Raw genomic sequence first — 18,043 nt, forward strand, 5'->3', positions numbered from 1 at the left:
ACGCTGGCACAGTTTGCATCAGGCCGTCCGCTGCCCACATCACCAAGCTTTCCTTCGCTTGCCAAGCCGGGTAAAATGACCCGCTTTTAGGTTGCCCAGCGGGACTTTAGGTGGTCATTGGCAACCGGGCAACCGTTAATTTCGAGCCCTGAATAAAAACAAAGACCGTAGCAAATGATGAGGTATGATTGTGGTTCATAATCGAAAGGAACAGAATCAAGCTCAGGCAGCACGGTGGCACACCGGTAGATTTGCTGCCTTACAGCGCTTGCAACGACAGAGAACCGGGTCTGAGGTGTCAGACCCGGCCTCTGCCATTTTACATGCACATTTTCATCTCTATCTCAATGATATTTGGTTTCAACTGGTGAATTTTAATTCCGCAAATCTCTATATTTACCAGATCATGGTGGTCGAGAACGAACCAGACCGCAATCCTAATTTTCAGTAATATACTAGACCAGGTGTGGACCCGTTTGGTCCCATTCCCTCAACGTACTCCACCAAACTGCGCATACACAGCAGAAATTAAGTTAAAGTTAATAACTTTATGTTTAATATTTCCATTACCTCGCCATCCCTCTTCCTACCCCTATCCTCCTTCATTCCCCCGCAACCCCCAGCACTCCCCCTCCTCTTCACCCTCCCTCTTATTCTCCTCTCTTCCTCCTCCTTCCCAGTCTCCCCCCGCCTCCCATTTGCCCCCTCTCTATCGCTGTTACACTACACTCTCCTGCTCTCTGGCTCCGGCTCGGCTCTGCCTGTCCCGCCGGGTGGGCCGACAGCCCGGGACTGGCGTTGGCGGCCCCAGACTTGCAGTCGGCGCCACCACTGCCCCCCACCAGCCGAGGGCCACCCTCGGACAGGGACGGGTTACCCAGGAGGGGACCGGAACGGCCCAGCAGCAACTCAACAACGCCTGTAGCGCCGGACACCCGGGCCAACCCCAAACGAAATGCAAGCCTGCACACAACGCAGCACCAGTTGCCAAGAATGTTTATAGTAAATGTGAACTATGACCTGGGCATGCGCAGTCAGAATACCGAATTTGTTTATTACATTGAGTTTTAACAACCCAAACCAATATTTATCTCTCAACCAACATCCCACAAAACAGTTTTGCTTATCATCGCTGGTTGACACTTTACCATCCTACATAAACCCCTAACAACAAAACTTCAAGAGCCATGCGAGTCAAAAATGCTTAACTGTCATTTGTACCGAAACGGAACAAATGTATTCTTACTCGCAGCAGTACAACGGGTTTGTAAACACAATACTCCACATACAATAAACAAAAAAGTTAAATAAATAAAAAAAAAACAATAGTACTAAACAAACCAAAGCATAGGAATCTGTTACTTTAAAATGCCCTGCAACATCCCACACTGATGTACGAGCTAACACAGCTTTCTTAATAAAGAAAGAATGACTTTTGACCAGGAAAGCTGCCCACTACAATCTACAAATGACACACACGGTTTCCAACATCTCAAACTGAGCGCAATGTAGATAATAACTCACATTGGAGGAGACGCTGGTAGTTTGTAGACACCCACTCACTCTGTCTGCTCCTCGGCTCCGCCACACCTCGCCTCTTGCACCACTCACTGCGTCTCCCTCTTTCTCGACTCCCTCCTTCTCTGTGTCCTCTCTTCCCCTCCTCTAACTCCCTCCTCCCTATGTTCTCTCTGTCCCCTCTTCCCCTCTCTCTAACTCCCTCTCTTCTCTCTGTCCGTCCTCTCTCCGTGTCCCTCCTCTCTCTCTATCCCTCCGTCTCTCTGTCCCTCTCTATCTCTCTCTGTCCCCTCTATCTCTCTCTGTCCCCTCTATCTCTCTCTGTCCCCTCTATCTCTCTGTCCCCTCTATCTCTCTCTGTCCCCTCTATCTCTCTCTGTCCCCTCTATCTCTCTCTGTCCCCTCTATCTCTCTCTGTCCCCTCTATCTCTCTCTGTCCCCTCTATCTCTCTCTGTCCCCTCTATCTCTCTCTGTCCCCTCTATCTCTCTCTGTCCCCTCTATCTCTCTCTGTCCCCTCTATCTCTCTCTGTCCCCTCCGTCCTCGTCGCACAAATCCGAAGATCCAGCTCCTCTATAATCTTTGCTCAAATCCGCGCGCGCTTTCCCCGGCCAGGCCGACAGCGCAGGCGCCGGTTCAAACCTGGCGCGTTCCTGCAACAAAGATCATCACAGAGCGCAGCTTCCGGCCAGCCCAACGCTTCCGCTTCCAACGGACGTCGAGAGCGGCCATGTTTGTAAAGGAGGCGGCGACTGTGGCAGAGACCTGACCCCATGTTTGTAAAGGAGGCGGCGACTGTGCCAGAGACCCGACCCCATGTTTGTAAAGGAGGCGGCGACTGTGGCAGAGTCCCGACCCCATGTTTGTAAAGGAGGCGGCGACTGTGGCAGAGACCCGACCCCATGTTTGTAAAGGAGGTGGCGACTGTGACAGAGACCTGACCCCATGTTTGTAAAGGAGTCCACGACCGAGAGAAAGTCCAGAGATGCTGATTTACATCGAAGGTAGACACACAATGCTGGAGATAACTCAGCGGATCGGGCAGCATCTCTGGAGAAGATGAATCGGTGACGCTTCGGGTCGAGACCCTTCGTCGGACTAAAGGGCCTGTCCCACCTGGGCGTCATTTGCGCGTCACGCAGATGGTGTGCGAAGATTTTAAACATCCTAAAATCCTGGAGCGCCGCACGCGACACCAAAGTTCCTATAGCGTCGTGACGCGTAAATCATGTCGCGTAAATTACACGCAATTGACACCCAAGTGGGACAGACCCTTAAGAGTCAGGGGAGAGGGAATCTAGAGAGATGAAAAGGTGCAAAGAACAAACGAATGAAAGGTATGAAAAGAACAAATCAAGACAAAATAATGGTGGGATGATGGTGAGCTGCAAAGGTGCTGAGAAAGTACAGAAAATATTTCAAAGGTCAGTTTATAGGGAGGTTTCACGGCAGTCGGGTCACGACCCATGACCCGTACTGTTGCTACGCTACTCCAAATGGATTACACGCGATGAACTGCAGGTAGACACTTACCATTGTTTCCAGCGTAGCGGGCCCGTTAAAACCCGCTGAAATTGTCAATTTTTGCGCTGTAAATAATTATGGAAATCGGGATAAGCGTGAGAGACATTTAGCCTACTTCAGAATTCCAAAAGTGAGGAGAAATGACGGTAGATAGAAACGAGAGCAGAAGGGACAACAACAGCCAGAGTGCTTGGCGAACATTGGCCATTTGCTCACTGCATTTCATCAACTAAGGCATTATTTGTGTTTTTTCTTGATTCCTTTGGCATCTAAAAAGTTTCAGAATTGATAAATCTGGCTGTAAATTTTTTAAATCGCCCATGGTTCTCGTGCGTTTTTACATACAAAATGAAAATGCATCTGAAGAAAAATTTACAGCCAGATTTATCACACCTGAGAATTTTTAGATACCAAAGGAATCAAGAAAAAACACAAATAATGCCTTACTTGATGAAATTCAGTTAGCAAACGCGATAATTCCCAATATTTTCAATGTTTACCAAGCACTTTAGCTGCTGTAGTCCCTTCAGTTCTCGCTTCTCTATACCTTCATTTCGCTTCACTTTTGGAATTCTAAAGTTGGGTACATGTCTCTCACACTTGCCCCGACTCCCACAATTTTTTTCAGCGCAGAAATTCAACATTTTGGCGGGTTTTAACAGGTAGGAAAGTACGCGTTTCTAGCATTAATAACATATACCGGAAGTGACGGATGTCTTCCAGTTGGATTTAGCGGCTCCGTGCGTCGAGCCCTATGACCCAGTGACCTTACGTGCAACCCCCCCTATTGTCGCGTGTACCAATTAAGGTACAGTGAAACTCGAATTACCATTCAGCCATTCTAAAAATAAGCAACAAGACACACAACTACTTAAAAGTTAACATAAATATCCTGCACAGCGGATTACCTACATTCCGCACTTTGATGGAAGGCAATAAATTCTAATCCTCTTCCTCTTTATTCTCCTGTGGTCGGGGCAGTCGTACCATCCGCAGTCGAGGTGATCGAAGCTCCTGCGGCTTGGAGCTCCCGAAGTCGGACTTTAACCAGGGACCGCGAGCTCCACGATCTTAAAGCCCACAGGCACCCGCGGTTGGAGCTCCAAGGTTGATCCCCGACAGGGATCACCTGATCCACGATCCACGGTTAAATCCTGCAGGCTTCCGCGGTTGGAGCTCCAGAAGTCGATGTCCAGCAAGTGGCCGCCAACTCCACGATGTTAGGCCGCTGTGTGGACGGAGATACGATATGGAAAAAAAAATCACATCACCTTCGAGGTAAGAGATTAAATAAAAGTTTCCCACCACCCCCACATAAATTAAGCTAAAGAACACCAAAGCACATTTAACACATAATGTAAAACAAGAAAGAAGGAAGGGACGAGAGACTGTTGGCGAGGCAGCCATTGAGGGCGCCACCCGGTGGTAAGGAAGGTTGCCATTACTATGGTTCTTCTGAAAATGTGAGGAAAATACAGTTTACGTTCACCACTAGGTGGCAAAATTGTACTATGGTTCAACCTTGAATTTTCAGTTTTTGGGTTTAATTCGGGTGATCCTTTAGTTTATTAGTCTTGTGACAAAATCAGTTATTTTCAATTATTTAAATATAACTGCAGAAAGTGTATCAACATCTGGTCTCTATATGCAGAACTATATTGATGTCCGTATTGCCAACAATTTCAAGTCGATTTCAGGGTTACTGTAATTATTTCTGAACCAAAATATTAATTTTCTTCTGTTTCTCAAACTATTTCTGTGCATGCGTTTGGTCTTCTGAGCTTTTTCCCTCTGCCTCACTGCTATTCAGTTTATCCCACAAACAAGTAGGTTTGGTTGGTTATCCATACAGTACAGTAAACCCTTGTTATAGCGGACCATTGGGGAGGAGGGGGTGTCCATTATTGCCGGTTGTTTGCTACAACTGAGTAAGGAAATACCGATTAATGGAGTATCATTGCACAAGTAGTAGAAATAAAGATCTGCAGATGCTGGTTAATACACAAAAGGGCAGACACACCATGCTGGAATAACTCAGCAGTTCAGGCTGCATCTCTATCCCCCTCTCTCCATCCCTCCCCCACCCGAATCGTCCAGCGAGTTTCACTTCATCCTGTTTAGTTTCACTGTTCTTATCCCCTGTTCCACAGCCAACAATGGACCATTGTGGGCTCCACATTTCCTTGATCATCAGTGCTAGCTTTGATTTGTTCTTTTCCCTATCATTCCTTTGTTCTTTGTACCTTTTCATTCCTCTAGTTTCCCTCTCCCCTGACTCTCAGACAGAAGAAGGGTCTCGCCCCGAAACGTCACCTATTCCTTTTCTCCAGAGATACGGCCTGACCCGCTAAGTTACTCCAGCATTTTGTGTCTATGGAGAACATGGATAGGTGACATATTGGGTCGAGACCCTACCACAGATTCTTGGTCTGGAACTGGGCTTGCAATCCAGGTGAGTTGGCAGCCCCGGCTTGCTGACAGCCAGAGGAGAGGTGAGGATCGGCAGAGTCATTGGTCGGGGCCCACGGACAGCCGGAACATAGGTAAGGGTTAGTGGTTGTAATAGCAAGTGTGGCCTGGAAATGAGCAAGGAAGCTGTGTGGGCCAATCGAGAATGCAGTAGGTCCGGGACGTGGGGGTGGCAGTGTGAGGCAACCCTGTCCTCCTCAAAGTTAGATTCCCAAGATCAACTGCCCGCCTGGAGTTCACGGTGAATGTACATTGACCTTAAACGTTAACTCCTTTTCTCCACCCCAAGACACTAACCTGCTGAGTGTACAAAATTATTTTTAACAGCTATAAATCTTTTTTTTTACATGTAAGCTAAAAATATTAGAGGCTGCTTGTCACATCATTTAATGGAGTTAAATGTCAATCGAAGCAATTGCTTGTCAATATCGATGTCTCTGCAGTGGAAGTAGCAGCCTGTGTTCTTAAAGAGACAGTGGTGTCTGATTATTACTGTGGGGGAGCTCCGTCCACTATAACCAAAATCTGTTATAAAGAGGTCCGTAATAACGAGGATTTACTGTGTACTTAAAGCCAAAATGAACAAAAAAGAAAATTTTCATGACAATTATGATCTTCCAGCCTGGGCTTCAAAGATTTTTTTTTTTTAGATGTATTAATTAAGACTGAAAAATTCAAGCCTTGACCATAATTCTAAGCATCAAATAGAAAAATTAGTAGGTTTTTTTAAAGTGGAACTTGCTGCTGCATTGGACAATTGAATCAAAGAGGACTAATACATTTGAGGGAGCTTTCCATTTGTATGTTGGAGAGGAAAAAGGTTTTACCTCTAGGAATTTAGTGTATTATTGTAATGTGTACCGAGATGTAGTGATTTTTTTAATTTCTGTATAAAATTGCAAGCTTTATAGACAATAGACAATAGGTGCAGGAGTAGGCCATTCGGCTCTTCGAGCCAGCACCGCCATTCAATGTGATCATGGCTGATCATCCACAATCAATACCCTGTTTCTGCCTTCTCCCCACATCCCCTGACTCCGCTATCTTTAAGAGCTCTCTCTTGAAAGTATCCTGGGAACCGGCCTCCACCGCCCTTTGAGGCAGAGAATTCCACAGACTCACAACTCTCTGTGTGAAAAAGTGTTTCCTCATCTCCATTCTAAATGGCTTACTCCTTATTCTTAAACTGTGTCCCCTGGTTGTTGAGTAAATCACATATACTCACAGATCTGGTATAACAATATTTATTGAGAAACGTATACAACAGCATGTTACTCCTACCATGCAGCTGTACTGACTGGCAGCATATGTCGGGTTGCGATCCTATGAATGGTGTGGTAGTAGGAGGAGCTTATAATAAAGCACTACATTGGTTAGTAAGTAAAGTAACCAACCTACATCTTTCCTTGTAAGAATAAAACGTGAAACACATTTACAATAAAGTGATAAATATATATATGCGCGTTACTAGGTGCTGACTGATTAATAATGGAACCAAAATACTAATAGCGCATAGAGGGAAGTATTGATTGTTCAAACAAAGTCCCCGTATATAAGGGGCAGCCTACAAACCTGTCCCGCGCGCATACGGTCCAGATCTGCATCTCCTCCCTTCACCGGCGAGAGTGCCAGGGTCCCGTGCGGCGGGAGCACTGGTGATCCGGGGGACAAACACAGCGAGGCAGGCGAGCGGGTCACCGAGCGTGGTGGTGAGGGAGCTGGAGACACAACCAATGGTCACTGCAGCTGCAGGTCGTGAGGGAAGAGAAAGTCTGTCCAATTGGAGGCGTGGGTTCGAATCCCACTTCTGACACTATGTTGAGTAAATCACACATATGCACAGATCTGGTATAACAATATTTATTGAGTAATGTATACAACAGCATGTTTCTCCTACCATGCAGCAGTACAGACTGGCAGCACATGTCGGGTTGCGATCATATGAATGGTGTGGTAGTAGGCGGAGCTTATAATGAAGCACTACATTGGTTAGTAAGTAAGGTAACCAATCAACACTGGTTCTGGACTCATAATTCATAGTCCATTTATATTCATAGCTTTTGTAAGGGAAAGAGCAATTGCTAAGCAACCACATATTAGCAGGCAACTGAATCATCCTACCACAGCAAGAGAGAAGTGCTGATCTACTATCTACCTCTTTGACCCTCAGATTATCCTTGATCTGACTTTGCTGGCTTGACCTCGCACTAAAGGTTATTCCCTTATCATGTATCTATACTGTGTAACTTGATCGATTGTAATCATGTATTGTCTTTCTACTGACTGGTTAGCACGTAACACAAGCTTTTCACTGTACCTCAGTACATGTAACAATAAACTAAACTAAACATGCTGCAAAGAAGCTGAGAGTCACCAACAAGAATTTGAAGATGGTCGAGAACTTACTGTCAATTTTGAGCGGCAATAATTTTTTTTTTTTTTGCAGAGGGAATCTCTTGTGTGTGCTGCCTGAAGGAAACGTCATCAAAAACACAATTAGATATTTTGGGGTTCTTGTATAACGCTAGGTTTATTCCAGGTCCTTCGTACATGTGACATGTTGTGACAAGGAAGCTGACAGAACTGTGAAATGCCATAGAGCTACACAACACGGTGAAAGGATAATGCTTGCCTAAGAGTCATTTTTACCTGAATGCCTTATCAACAAATGTTGCAGCCCATTCTTTAAATAAAGACCCATGTGCAATGCTGGTTTAGTATCTTGAGATGAAATAAACCGTTTCTGGGCTCAGGCACACTTTAACAATCTATTCCATTAAAAGGAAACAAGTTGATTTTACACCTTTGATAAAACACATGTTAAGAAATTTAAGACCAAACGTAGCTATTCTGATGCAGGCAGACTACTAAAACAAATATTTAATTGTCGAGATAACTAATGCTTATGTCTGTTGATTTACTTTTTATCTTGTCATGATCTGGGCATCGCTGACAATCCCAGAATTATTTGTTGAGAAAGAGATGATGAGCTGCTTCCTGAACCACAGTAGTCCACTGGTTCACTCATCCAATCCCACCCAAACCATCCTCTCCCCAAGTACTTTACCCTGCAATTGCAGGAGATGTAATATCTGTCCCTATGCCTTCATCCATGATCCCCAGCAGTCCTTCCAGGTGAGAGAGGTTCGTGTGCAGCTCATCTGCTGCTTCTGGTATAACTGATATTGCCGCCTGCACATCAGTATGCACTCGGCAAGTTTCATCTAACACTTGAGGTCTGTCCTTCGCTGCCTCCTGGATCTTCTGATTGCAAACTCTCCTTCCCACACTGACTTTTCTGTCCTGTGCCGCCTCCATCGCCAGAGTGAAGCCACACTCAAACAGGAGGAACAGCGGTTTATATTTTGCTTGAATAGCTTACAACCCAACTGTATGATCACTGAATTTTCCAATGTTAGGTAACCTCTAACAATCCTCCTCCCTCCCCTGTGCTCCAACTGTACTACACCTATTTCTCCATTCCCCCTACATTCCTAGCTCTGGCTTCACACTTTACAACTCTTCAAAACTTTTGGCTCACACCTATTTTAATCTCTGGCCTTTTCCAATCGTCTGCCTATCAACAACTCCCCGCTTCTGTGTGCATTCCCCGCCACATTTTGTCCTGTCTCTCCCTCCTTGAATCAGTCTGAAGAACGGTCACAACCTGCAACATTACCTGTCCATGTTCTCCAGGGATGCTGACTAATCTGTTGATTTACTCTCTTGTAAACCAGCATCTACAATTCCTTGTTTCTATTGATGAATTATTTGGTATTAAGGGAATCAAGTGGTATGGGACTGGTGCAGAAAAGTGGATGTAAAGTAAATGATCAAATGATTTATTGAATGGTGAAATACACAAATGACTGAATAATTTACACCTGTTTGTGTTATATGTTTTTATGTTAACTCATCTCTAAAATGTGTCTGAGGCCAAACAATCCAAGCAAAACTCAAAGTAGGCATCAGTAAACTGTTTTTTGTAAGTACATTTCCCATGATTTATTCTGAGGAAGGGTCTCAACCTGAAATATCACCCATTCTGTTCTCCAGCGACGCTGAATGACTCAAGTTCAAGTTTATTGTCACTTAACTAATTAAGGTACAGTGGAATTTGTGTTACTATACAGCCATACTAAGCGAAATGCAACAATACAGGTAGCCACATAAAATAAAATGTAACATAAACATCCACCACAGTGGAATCAATGTTCCTCACTGTGATGGAAGGCAATAAACTTCAGCCATCTTCCTCCTTGGACTCGCTGATTACTCCAGCTTTTTGTGTCTATTAGTAAGTACCACTTGAGTAGTAAATAACACCTCCCATCACTTTGCTGTTGATTGAACATAGGTTGATTGAATGGTAATTGCACACATTGGATTAAAATGCTTCTTTCTGAATAGCATCTGGATCTGCGGTCTTTCACACTGTCTTGCAACCTTTGGCATATCCTTAGTTAATATCAAATGGAGTGAATCAAATTGGCTAAAGAAATATCCCAAGGGTGGCATTTTTGGCTAAATGTGGCTATGAATTCATTGTTAACATTCATTGTCAAATACAGATATAGCATAGAAACAGGCCCTTCAGCTCACCAAATCTGTGCAAACCACCTACCGTCCATGTACACTAGTCCTACATTAAAACACTTTTTTTTTTCTACTCTCATCCACTCGCTCAATAATTCAACCATTCACCAATACGCTAGGAGGAATTTATGGTGACCAAAATTAATCCACCAAATCACATGTCTTTTGGATGTTGGAAGGAAAGTGGAGGACCCTGCAGAAATCCACATGATTTCAGGGGCATTGTGCAAACTTCCCACAGACAGAACCAAACACCACTGTGCAACTTTTACATACTGGGTTCTGCCAATAACCCATGCCCTCCCTCGCCTGTTTGCTATTTCATTTATATCACTATTCAAGACTAGGTTAAAAGCGTCAATCTGATCCATTGGTAGAGAGGTTGTTTAACCAGCCACTGTTTTTATTGTTTATTCCTGCTCTTTAGTTTGACACCTCATTTTTAGCTGTGCCTGCTGCACTCTTCAACGAACCAACATTGATTTCTTGGCTTGATAGCATTGGTAAAATAAAGGGTATGTGTGGTGATATGGTTACAAATTGTAGCGGTGTACATTTCTGCTGTTGCTGAAGATGGTGCAGGGTGCTTCACAGAAGCCTTTGAACCATTCAACATTTCCTTGATCGTTGTCTGCTTGGATCTGTCGTTTTCATAACTTCATATCTTTGTACCCTTCCATATCTCCAGTTTACCTCTCCCCTGACTCTTAGCCTTAAGAAGTTCTCAACCCGAAACATTTCCTATTCCCTCTCCCCAAAGATGCTGCCAGTCCCGCTGAGTTACTCCAGCATTTTGTGTCTATCTTCTTTCAAGCAGCCAGATCAGTCCAGAGTTCTATTCTTTATGCATCATTTTTGTGACACACATGAAAGATTTTCTGAATATCGGATTTGGTCTCCACAAGAACTCTATGGTGCCGTGTTTCCCAATTCCATCAAGGATGGACATTTCTGTTATTGGTAATTTAGCGAGGATGAGGTCAGGTAGGTTTATTATTTTAAATAAAAAAGCAAACTGATGGAGGTGCCTAGCATTCGTGGAGAGAAATGGACAGACATTTCTGTTCCGGGTAAGGATCCTTATTCAGTCTGACCTGAAAAGGTTGTCTTGGAATTTCCCTCCACACTTGCTGCTTGTCTCACTATATTTCCTCCAGCTGTTTGTTTTTTGTTCAAGACTCCAGCATCTGCAGTTTCTCACATCTCGATTATGTCGGCATTCGCCATTATACCAGAATATAAATCTATAATGCAGGATTTACAAAATAAGAGAGCCGCTTCAAAGGTTATGTAACATGTATTCAAAGGAGGCTATAAGATTCACAGAGGAGTGTACCTCAGTATAGCATTATAATATTTTGCCTTTGGTTTCATTGCATCCAATCATTTAAGAGCGTTTGGAACTCTTCCAGCATCCAAACTCACGGTTTAGAGATTCAGAGATCCTATAAATGACAAATGTTGTCTTTTACTTCAGGATATTTGCTGGATTTTGTGTAAGCTAATGGCTGCTGATTGTATTGTACTTAAATGTTAGATTTTAAAGACACACATTGTTACTTAACAACTTTCCTCGCGTTACAAGTGTTGGTTCAATAAACATTAAGAAATTATAAAGTAATAAAAGTAAATCTGTTTTCTTAATTTTTTTATTGATTGTACATTGCTGGCAGCAGATGCAATTGATGTAGAAGACAGGATATCAAGCACGGCACACTGTAACATGTTGAACACAACTGAAAAAATTACATTTCAGTGAAGATACCAGGACCAAAAACCTGATGATTTCCAAACAATGATAGACTTTGGCTTTAGTTCTCTTACTGTCAATTCCTTTCTTCTGAATTTCTTCCATTGGCATTGCAAAGCATTTTTACAAAATAAGATTATAATTTCAAGCAAGCCAATGCACAGATATCACAAAAATATTCCATTGCACACCCCGGGCCAATATTTGTTTCTACCTTTGATAGGGAAATAATTTGAACATGTGGCAGATCCTTTATTTGTACCAAGAAATCCACATAGGACAAATTAGTGGCCCCTAATTTGGCAATCCCATTAAATCATTGTTTGAGGTTATGCAGATAGAGTGAGAAAAGACAACCTTTGTCATCAGGTGACACCGCACTGATACGGCTGAACACTTTTTCCATTCTTGTGACGAAGGGAAAAAATATATATACTTTATGCTATGATGCATTAACAGTTCAGCAAAAAAAGTCATAAATACAACAGCTATAAAACAAATCTATCAAGTATGACTATCCTCAAATATGAATCAGTGTCCATAATATTTTTATACATCAATATTTAAGGCACAGTAATACCTGCATGGAGCAGACAACGGTAGCTTGAACAAATAGACTTGGCTGACTCAACCGCAATGTTCTTCGAACAATGTTCAACACAAAATAGAAGTTACAGAGTGCACTTTTCAGGGAAATTGCAGGAGAAATCTCATTGAGCATTGTGTGGTATGATCATTCCAATTCGTTGGAATTTTCTTTTTGATGTTTCTGAATAGAAGGCCTTTAAAAGCGTCAATTAAAATGTTAATATACCAGAAGAATAACTTGCACTACGAATGTCATCGTCAGCTATCTTTAGAACATGATAGAACTGACAAAATACCGCCATTGTGTTGACAACACAGAAAAATGTACTGATACCCATTATTTGCAGTATTTTTAAAACATTATTTGCAATATTTTAAAATCAGCTGAATTAAATAATTTTTAAATTAATGAACTAGAAACCAGTTGCCATAAAAACAGAATATTTTCATCGATTTGGAAATAAGTTTTGCTTTGAGCAGCATAAAACAAATATTAACCGCATTATGAAGATGCAAACAAAGGATCTTTCAAATTGCACAACTCGGCTATATTTTATTAATGCACTCAATATTTGATTTCAGATTCAAGTTTCATCATTTTCTGCTGGCCTTCTGTCACCAGTTCTGTCAAGCTTTGCTATGTTTGGCTTGAACAATGTACTTTCAGAGCAGCAATCAAGCCAACCTACAATCAAATGGAGATTGAGAGTGGAGGATATAATTAGCTCAATGATCGTATGAAATAAATAGGACTGCAGCAAATAATATTGATAACAAAAGATGATAATTCTGCTCAAGTAAAACCAAGTTTAGTGTGTTTTGGGGACTTCATATGTAACGACAAAACCTCAAAAATAAAGCTCAAAACCCCATAATACTGTAGGAACAAAATAAGTTAGGGTAGATGCAACGTTAAATATCCAGAATTAAATACCAATAACCCACTTAACAAAGAAGTTATGAACCTTTCAGCTTACCATTTAAACGTACTGGGGTGAATGAAACTATGAGCGATGCCTAAAAGAACAAACAAAATATGCTTTGATGAAGAGTAATTGACCTGAAACATTAACTTTGTTTCTCCGTCCACCATTGCTGCCTGAGTATTTCCAGTGTTTTCCATCTTTATCTAATATAACGGGCCTTTCTGCATTTAAAAGAATAGCAATGTCTCAAACGTGTTTTGAAGCGTAAAATGGACTTTTGTCATGTGTGACAAATATACAATATACAATATTTGTAGAATGGGAAACCAGTTTCATAATAGAGTGGCATGGCTCATAAACAACGTATCTGGGAATATTTATTCTGATTTCCTAAAGGGCTGGGTTCGGACTTCATGCATGCCGACAGAGAAAGGAAACCGAGGACAAAAATCAATGCATCCTTAAACATGAACTGAACAGTCTGGAAACAGTAGATCAGGGAATCGTGAATGTTTACAGGAAGAACACAACACAACTGTAGAGGTTGAGGATAAATGTCCGAGCAAAGAACTTCCAGGACATTTGGTGACTACAAAGGGGTATGTAGGTCAGCTAAGTAAGTGGGCAAATGCAGTATAATGTGGGAAAATGTGAAACTCACCATTTTGGCAGGAAGCATTTATCAGTATATTATCTAAATGGTGAAAGATTGCGACGCCCTGAGATATAAAGGGATCTGGGTGTTCTGATCCATAATTTGCAAAAGGCTAATATGAAGGTAAAGCAAATAAATGAGAAAACTAACAGAATGTTACTTTTTGCAAAGGATTGAATATAAAAGGAGATTATGGTTCAGTTATAATGGGCCACACCTGGTACAATATTGGTCTCCTTATTAAAGGAATAATGGAAATATATCGAAAACAGTTCAAAGTAGCTTTACCAAACTAATAGGCAGAAGGATGGGTTGTCTTATGAGGAGAGGTTAGACATACTAGGCGTGTATATGTCAGAGTTCAGAAGAGCAAGGGGAAATTTGAAGCATCCAAGATCCTGAGAGGTTTTCACAGGGTGGATGCAGAGAGGATGATTCTTTTTGTGAGAGAACCTTGAGCTAGTGTTCACTTTAAAAAAAAGAAAGGGTCACCCATTAAGTTAGACGAGGCGCAATGTTTTCTCTCAGAGGGTTGAGTATCTAACTTCCTGAAAGGACAGTGAAAAGCGAGTCTTTGAATAGTTTTATGACAGAGGTAGATAGATTCTTGATAAGAGTGGTTTCCAGTGGTAGGTGGGAATGCAGTGCTAAGGGAACAATTGAATCAGCCATGATCATACATTGAATGTCAAAGTGGTTTACTCCTTCCTCATGCGTTCATGAAATTATGCGCACAGCTCCACAGTAGAATGTCAAAACTAAAACAATTAATTGGTTTTGAACCCCTGTGCTGATTTCCACAGATTGTCAAATGAAAAGTTTAGGTTTCCTGCTCCATGGCTTGTATTCCTTTTTCGCTGCTAAGTGCACTGTGTAACATAGGAGACCTGATAAGTCAGTAAGGCCTATGTATTTCATTTCACAGCACACATTCCAATGTAGAATTAGACACTACAAATATGTGGCTACCAGAAAGAGCACAAGGCAACTGCTCAGTGAGACATGCCTACCATTTTAATAAATGCAATATCCTTCCTTCCATATACTTCAGACATTGCATACTCAATACATAAATCACATTTGCTGTATTTACACATTATACATTGCAAACCTACAGAAATTAAGTCAGAAGTAATCCTGGATCAACATTCTGCCTTGCAGTAATTTACAGTCTTGAATAGGAAATATTTTATGACCAAGGGGACACAGTTAGCATGTACACCATGCACTGTGCTATCAATAATTGGTTTAATTTTATTTTTTAAACTCTTAACCAATAAAAGTAGGTGTTTTTAAAATGCAACAAGCAATACTAAAACCGAGTGAAGTACATATGGGGAAGATGACATTTTCTGAAAAATCTGTGGTGCATTCATTGGCACGTGTGCAAAGCCTTGTGTGGTGCTGGTGCTCCCAGGATAATTTTAAAAAACAAATAAAAGCCTTGGAGACCAATGGTATCGACACTGGGTTGGTACTTCTAGGTCTGGGGCTGATGCTTTGCACCATCTTCTGTCAGATCGTACCTGCAAGATAGTTAAAGACACGATTACCTGTGCTGTTGAAAGCTGGTCCGAAGCAAGCATTTGCAATCACCTTTTGAACCGAAAGAGGTGGTGAATTTTTTCATGTTGTAGTGATCTCTGTTTTTATTTCGTGATGTCTGACTGAGAAATCGAACCAAACGCTCTAATGTTGACTGGAATCAATTTCAGCAGCTTTCCATAATATGTTTGTAGTGTTCACAAGGCAATGAGAATCAAACTGCATGGGCCGCGGAGCTGCAGCCCCTCCACTTTTTTGGCGAAACATGCTTCATAACCCAAAATTATCCGGCCCGCAGGCAGAGAGAGAGAGGAGAGAGAGAGAGTCGAGAGAGAGAGAGGTCAAGCAACAACAAAAAATAATAATTGTGCCACCGTCGCACACCCTCCCCCCTTCCTCGGTCACTCCGCTCCCTCACCGGGTACTTGATCAGTGATCGCTCAGCCCCCTCACTTTCAAAAACGTTCCGCGGCCCCATGAACTGAACAAGCCGCAAATGATTCACAATTAAACCTAGTGCTCAACTTAAGAGCAATACAGCATGGAAACAGGCCGTTCAGCACAACTTGCCCATGGTGACCAAGAGCCCCATCTACACGAGTCTCACCTGCCCGCGTTTGGCCTATATCCATCTATATCCCATATCCATCTAAACCATTCCTATCCATGTAGCTGTCCAAATATCTTAAATATTGTTATAGTACCTGCCTGAATTACATCTGTTGGCAGCTTCTTCCATATACCTACCACCCTCTGCATGAAAAACTTGTCCCTCAACCTATACCCATAGTTCTTGATTCACCTACTCTGGACTCTGCATCTAACCTTTCTATTTCCTTCATGATCTTATACATCTCTATAAGATTACCCCTCAGTCTCCTGCACTCCAGGGAATAAAGCCCTAGCCTGCCAACCTCTTACCAAAACTCAGGCCCTCAAGTTCTGGCAACATCCTCATAAATCTTCTCAGCACTCTTTCCGCTTAACATCTTTCCAATAGCACGGTGACCAAAACTGAACACAATACTCCAAATGTGGTCTCACCAACACCTTGTACAACTGTAACATCCCAACTTTTATGCTCAGTGCCCTGATTGATGAAGGCTAATGCACAGAAAGATTTTTTGACCACCCAACCTACCTGTGAAGCCATTCACAAAGAACTATGTGCCTGTACTCCTGGAGCTTTCTGCTTTGCAACACTCCCCAGAGCCTTGCCATTTACTGTGAAGGTCCAGTCCTGGTTTGACTTCTCAAAATGCAATATCTTTCACCTATCTGCATTAAACTCCATTAAGCATTCCTCAGCCCATTTGTCCAATATCCACAAAGACAAAATGCAATAAATATATTTTCAATTGCCTTTCGACAAGCCATTAAATTCTTTGCTTTATCCAAGCTCCACATTAATACATTTTCAGATCACAAAACACAGAATATAGTGAAGACACTGCGACTGGGTTAGTGTACTGTTCTTCCACTTCAGAGACCTTAAGCATAGCAGTACATTGCCCACATCAATACCTGCACCCATGCTTTCATCAACCCATGCCTTATTTATTCAGATGGTCACCCATCCTCAGTACAAATTATTTAAAATGTACAACCCATTTCCCGCTTCACCCTTCATCTCCCCTGCCCCATCTCAAAGCAGCATGAACTCACACCGTTGGCCTATTTGTCTCCTGCAATTTTACAAATCTTGCCATCCATGACTCCATAGGCCACAGGGTTTGGACATTCCCTAACTTCATCATAATGCCTCCTATCTCCTATTTATCTCTATAAAACTGCAATGTACCTTTGGATATCTTGTTGGAAAACTCAAGGTGGCAGCACCATGTATGGTGCATTCGGAAGCATACAGTGCTCTGGTATGCGGTAACCTGAAGCCATGGTACTTACCACTGTGTAGAGCCTTTCGTCACTTCCTCTGTCATTTCTATTAATAGCTATACAGAAAGAATAATAGAGATTATAAAGCATCTTTACACTACAGATCTGAACTATTGTATTTTATTACTTCAAACACTGACTGGTTTTACTGTGATTTTAAATATTTTTCATTTGGAGGTAATAGTTAAAAATGCCAGAGTGAACAATATGCATTAAAATGATTATGTAACAAACTGATGCTTCATGTTGTTTAATAGTTTGCTTCCTCCTTCCCCATCTTTTGCAATTATTTTCCCCTTATCTGGCCAAATCACTGACATGCACAGCCCTCTACTCTGTATGAGTTTTAAATTTGGTTTGAGTGGCAAAATCACTCCATTAAGAGCACAGATTAGGGGTAGATAAGATGAATGCACAGTTTTTCATAGAGCTGGGAAATCAAGAATTAGAGAGCATTGGTTTAAAGTGAGAGGGGGAAGAGTTAATAAAAACCTGAGGGGCAAGTTTTTCACACAGAGGGTGATACATGAATTGAACGAACTGCAGAGCAAGTAGCTGAATCAGACAAAGAACTAC

The 18,043-nt window shown here is 42.1% G+C and overlaps 2 protein-coding genes across 3 annotated transcripts in view; both read right to left on the reverse strand.

Annotated features, from left to right (window-relative positions):
• ncapg2 (non-SMC condensin II complex, subunit G2) overlaps positions 1–1,705 on the reverse strand; it is a 71,360-nt gene extending 69,655 nt beyond the window's left edge. Inside the window, exon 1 of the mRNA XM_055664553.1 lies at positions 1,525–1,705. The gene's annotated coding sequence lies outside the window, so the exon portion shown is untranslated. The remainder of the gene's footprint in view (positions 1–1,524) is intronic.
• A 10,037-nt stretch (positions 1,706–11,742) lies between these two features.
• esyt2b (extended synaptotagmin-like protein 2b) overlaps positions 11,743–18,043 on the reverse strand; it is a 148,159-nt gene continuing 141,858 nt past the window's right edge. For both annotated transcript variants that reach the window (XM_055664564.1, XM_055664573.1), the window contains 2 exons: positions 17,477–17,523; positions 11,743–15,552 (listed from right to left, as the gene is read on the reverse strand). In XM_055664564.1, coding sequence (XP_055520539.1) covers positions 15,507–15,552; positions 17,477–17,523 — 93 coding nt within the window. In that variant the 3' untranslated portion in view covers positions 11,743–15,506. The remainder of the gene's footprint in view (positions 15,553–17,476; positions 17,524–18,043) is intronic.

Source organism: Leucoraja erinacea, chromosome 2 (genome assembly GCF_028641065.1).
Source record: "Leucoraja erinacea ecotype New England chromosome 2, Leri_hhj_1, whole genome shotgun sequence".
NCBI classification, from domain to species: Eukaryota; Metazoa; Chordata; class Chondrichthyes; order Rajiformes; family Rajidae; genus Leucoraja; species Leucoraja erinaceus.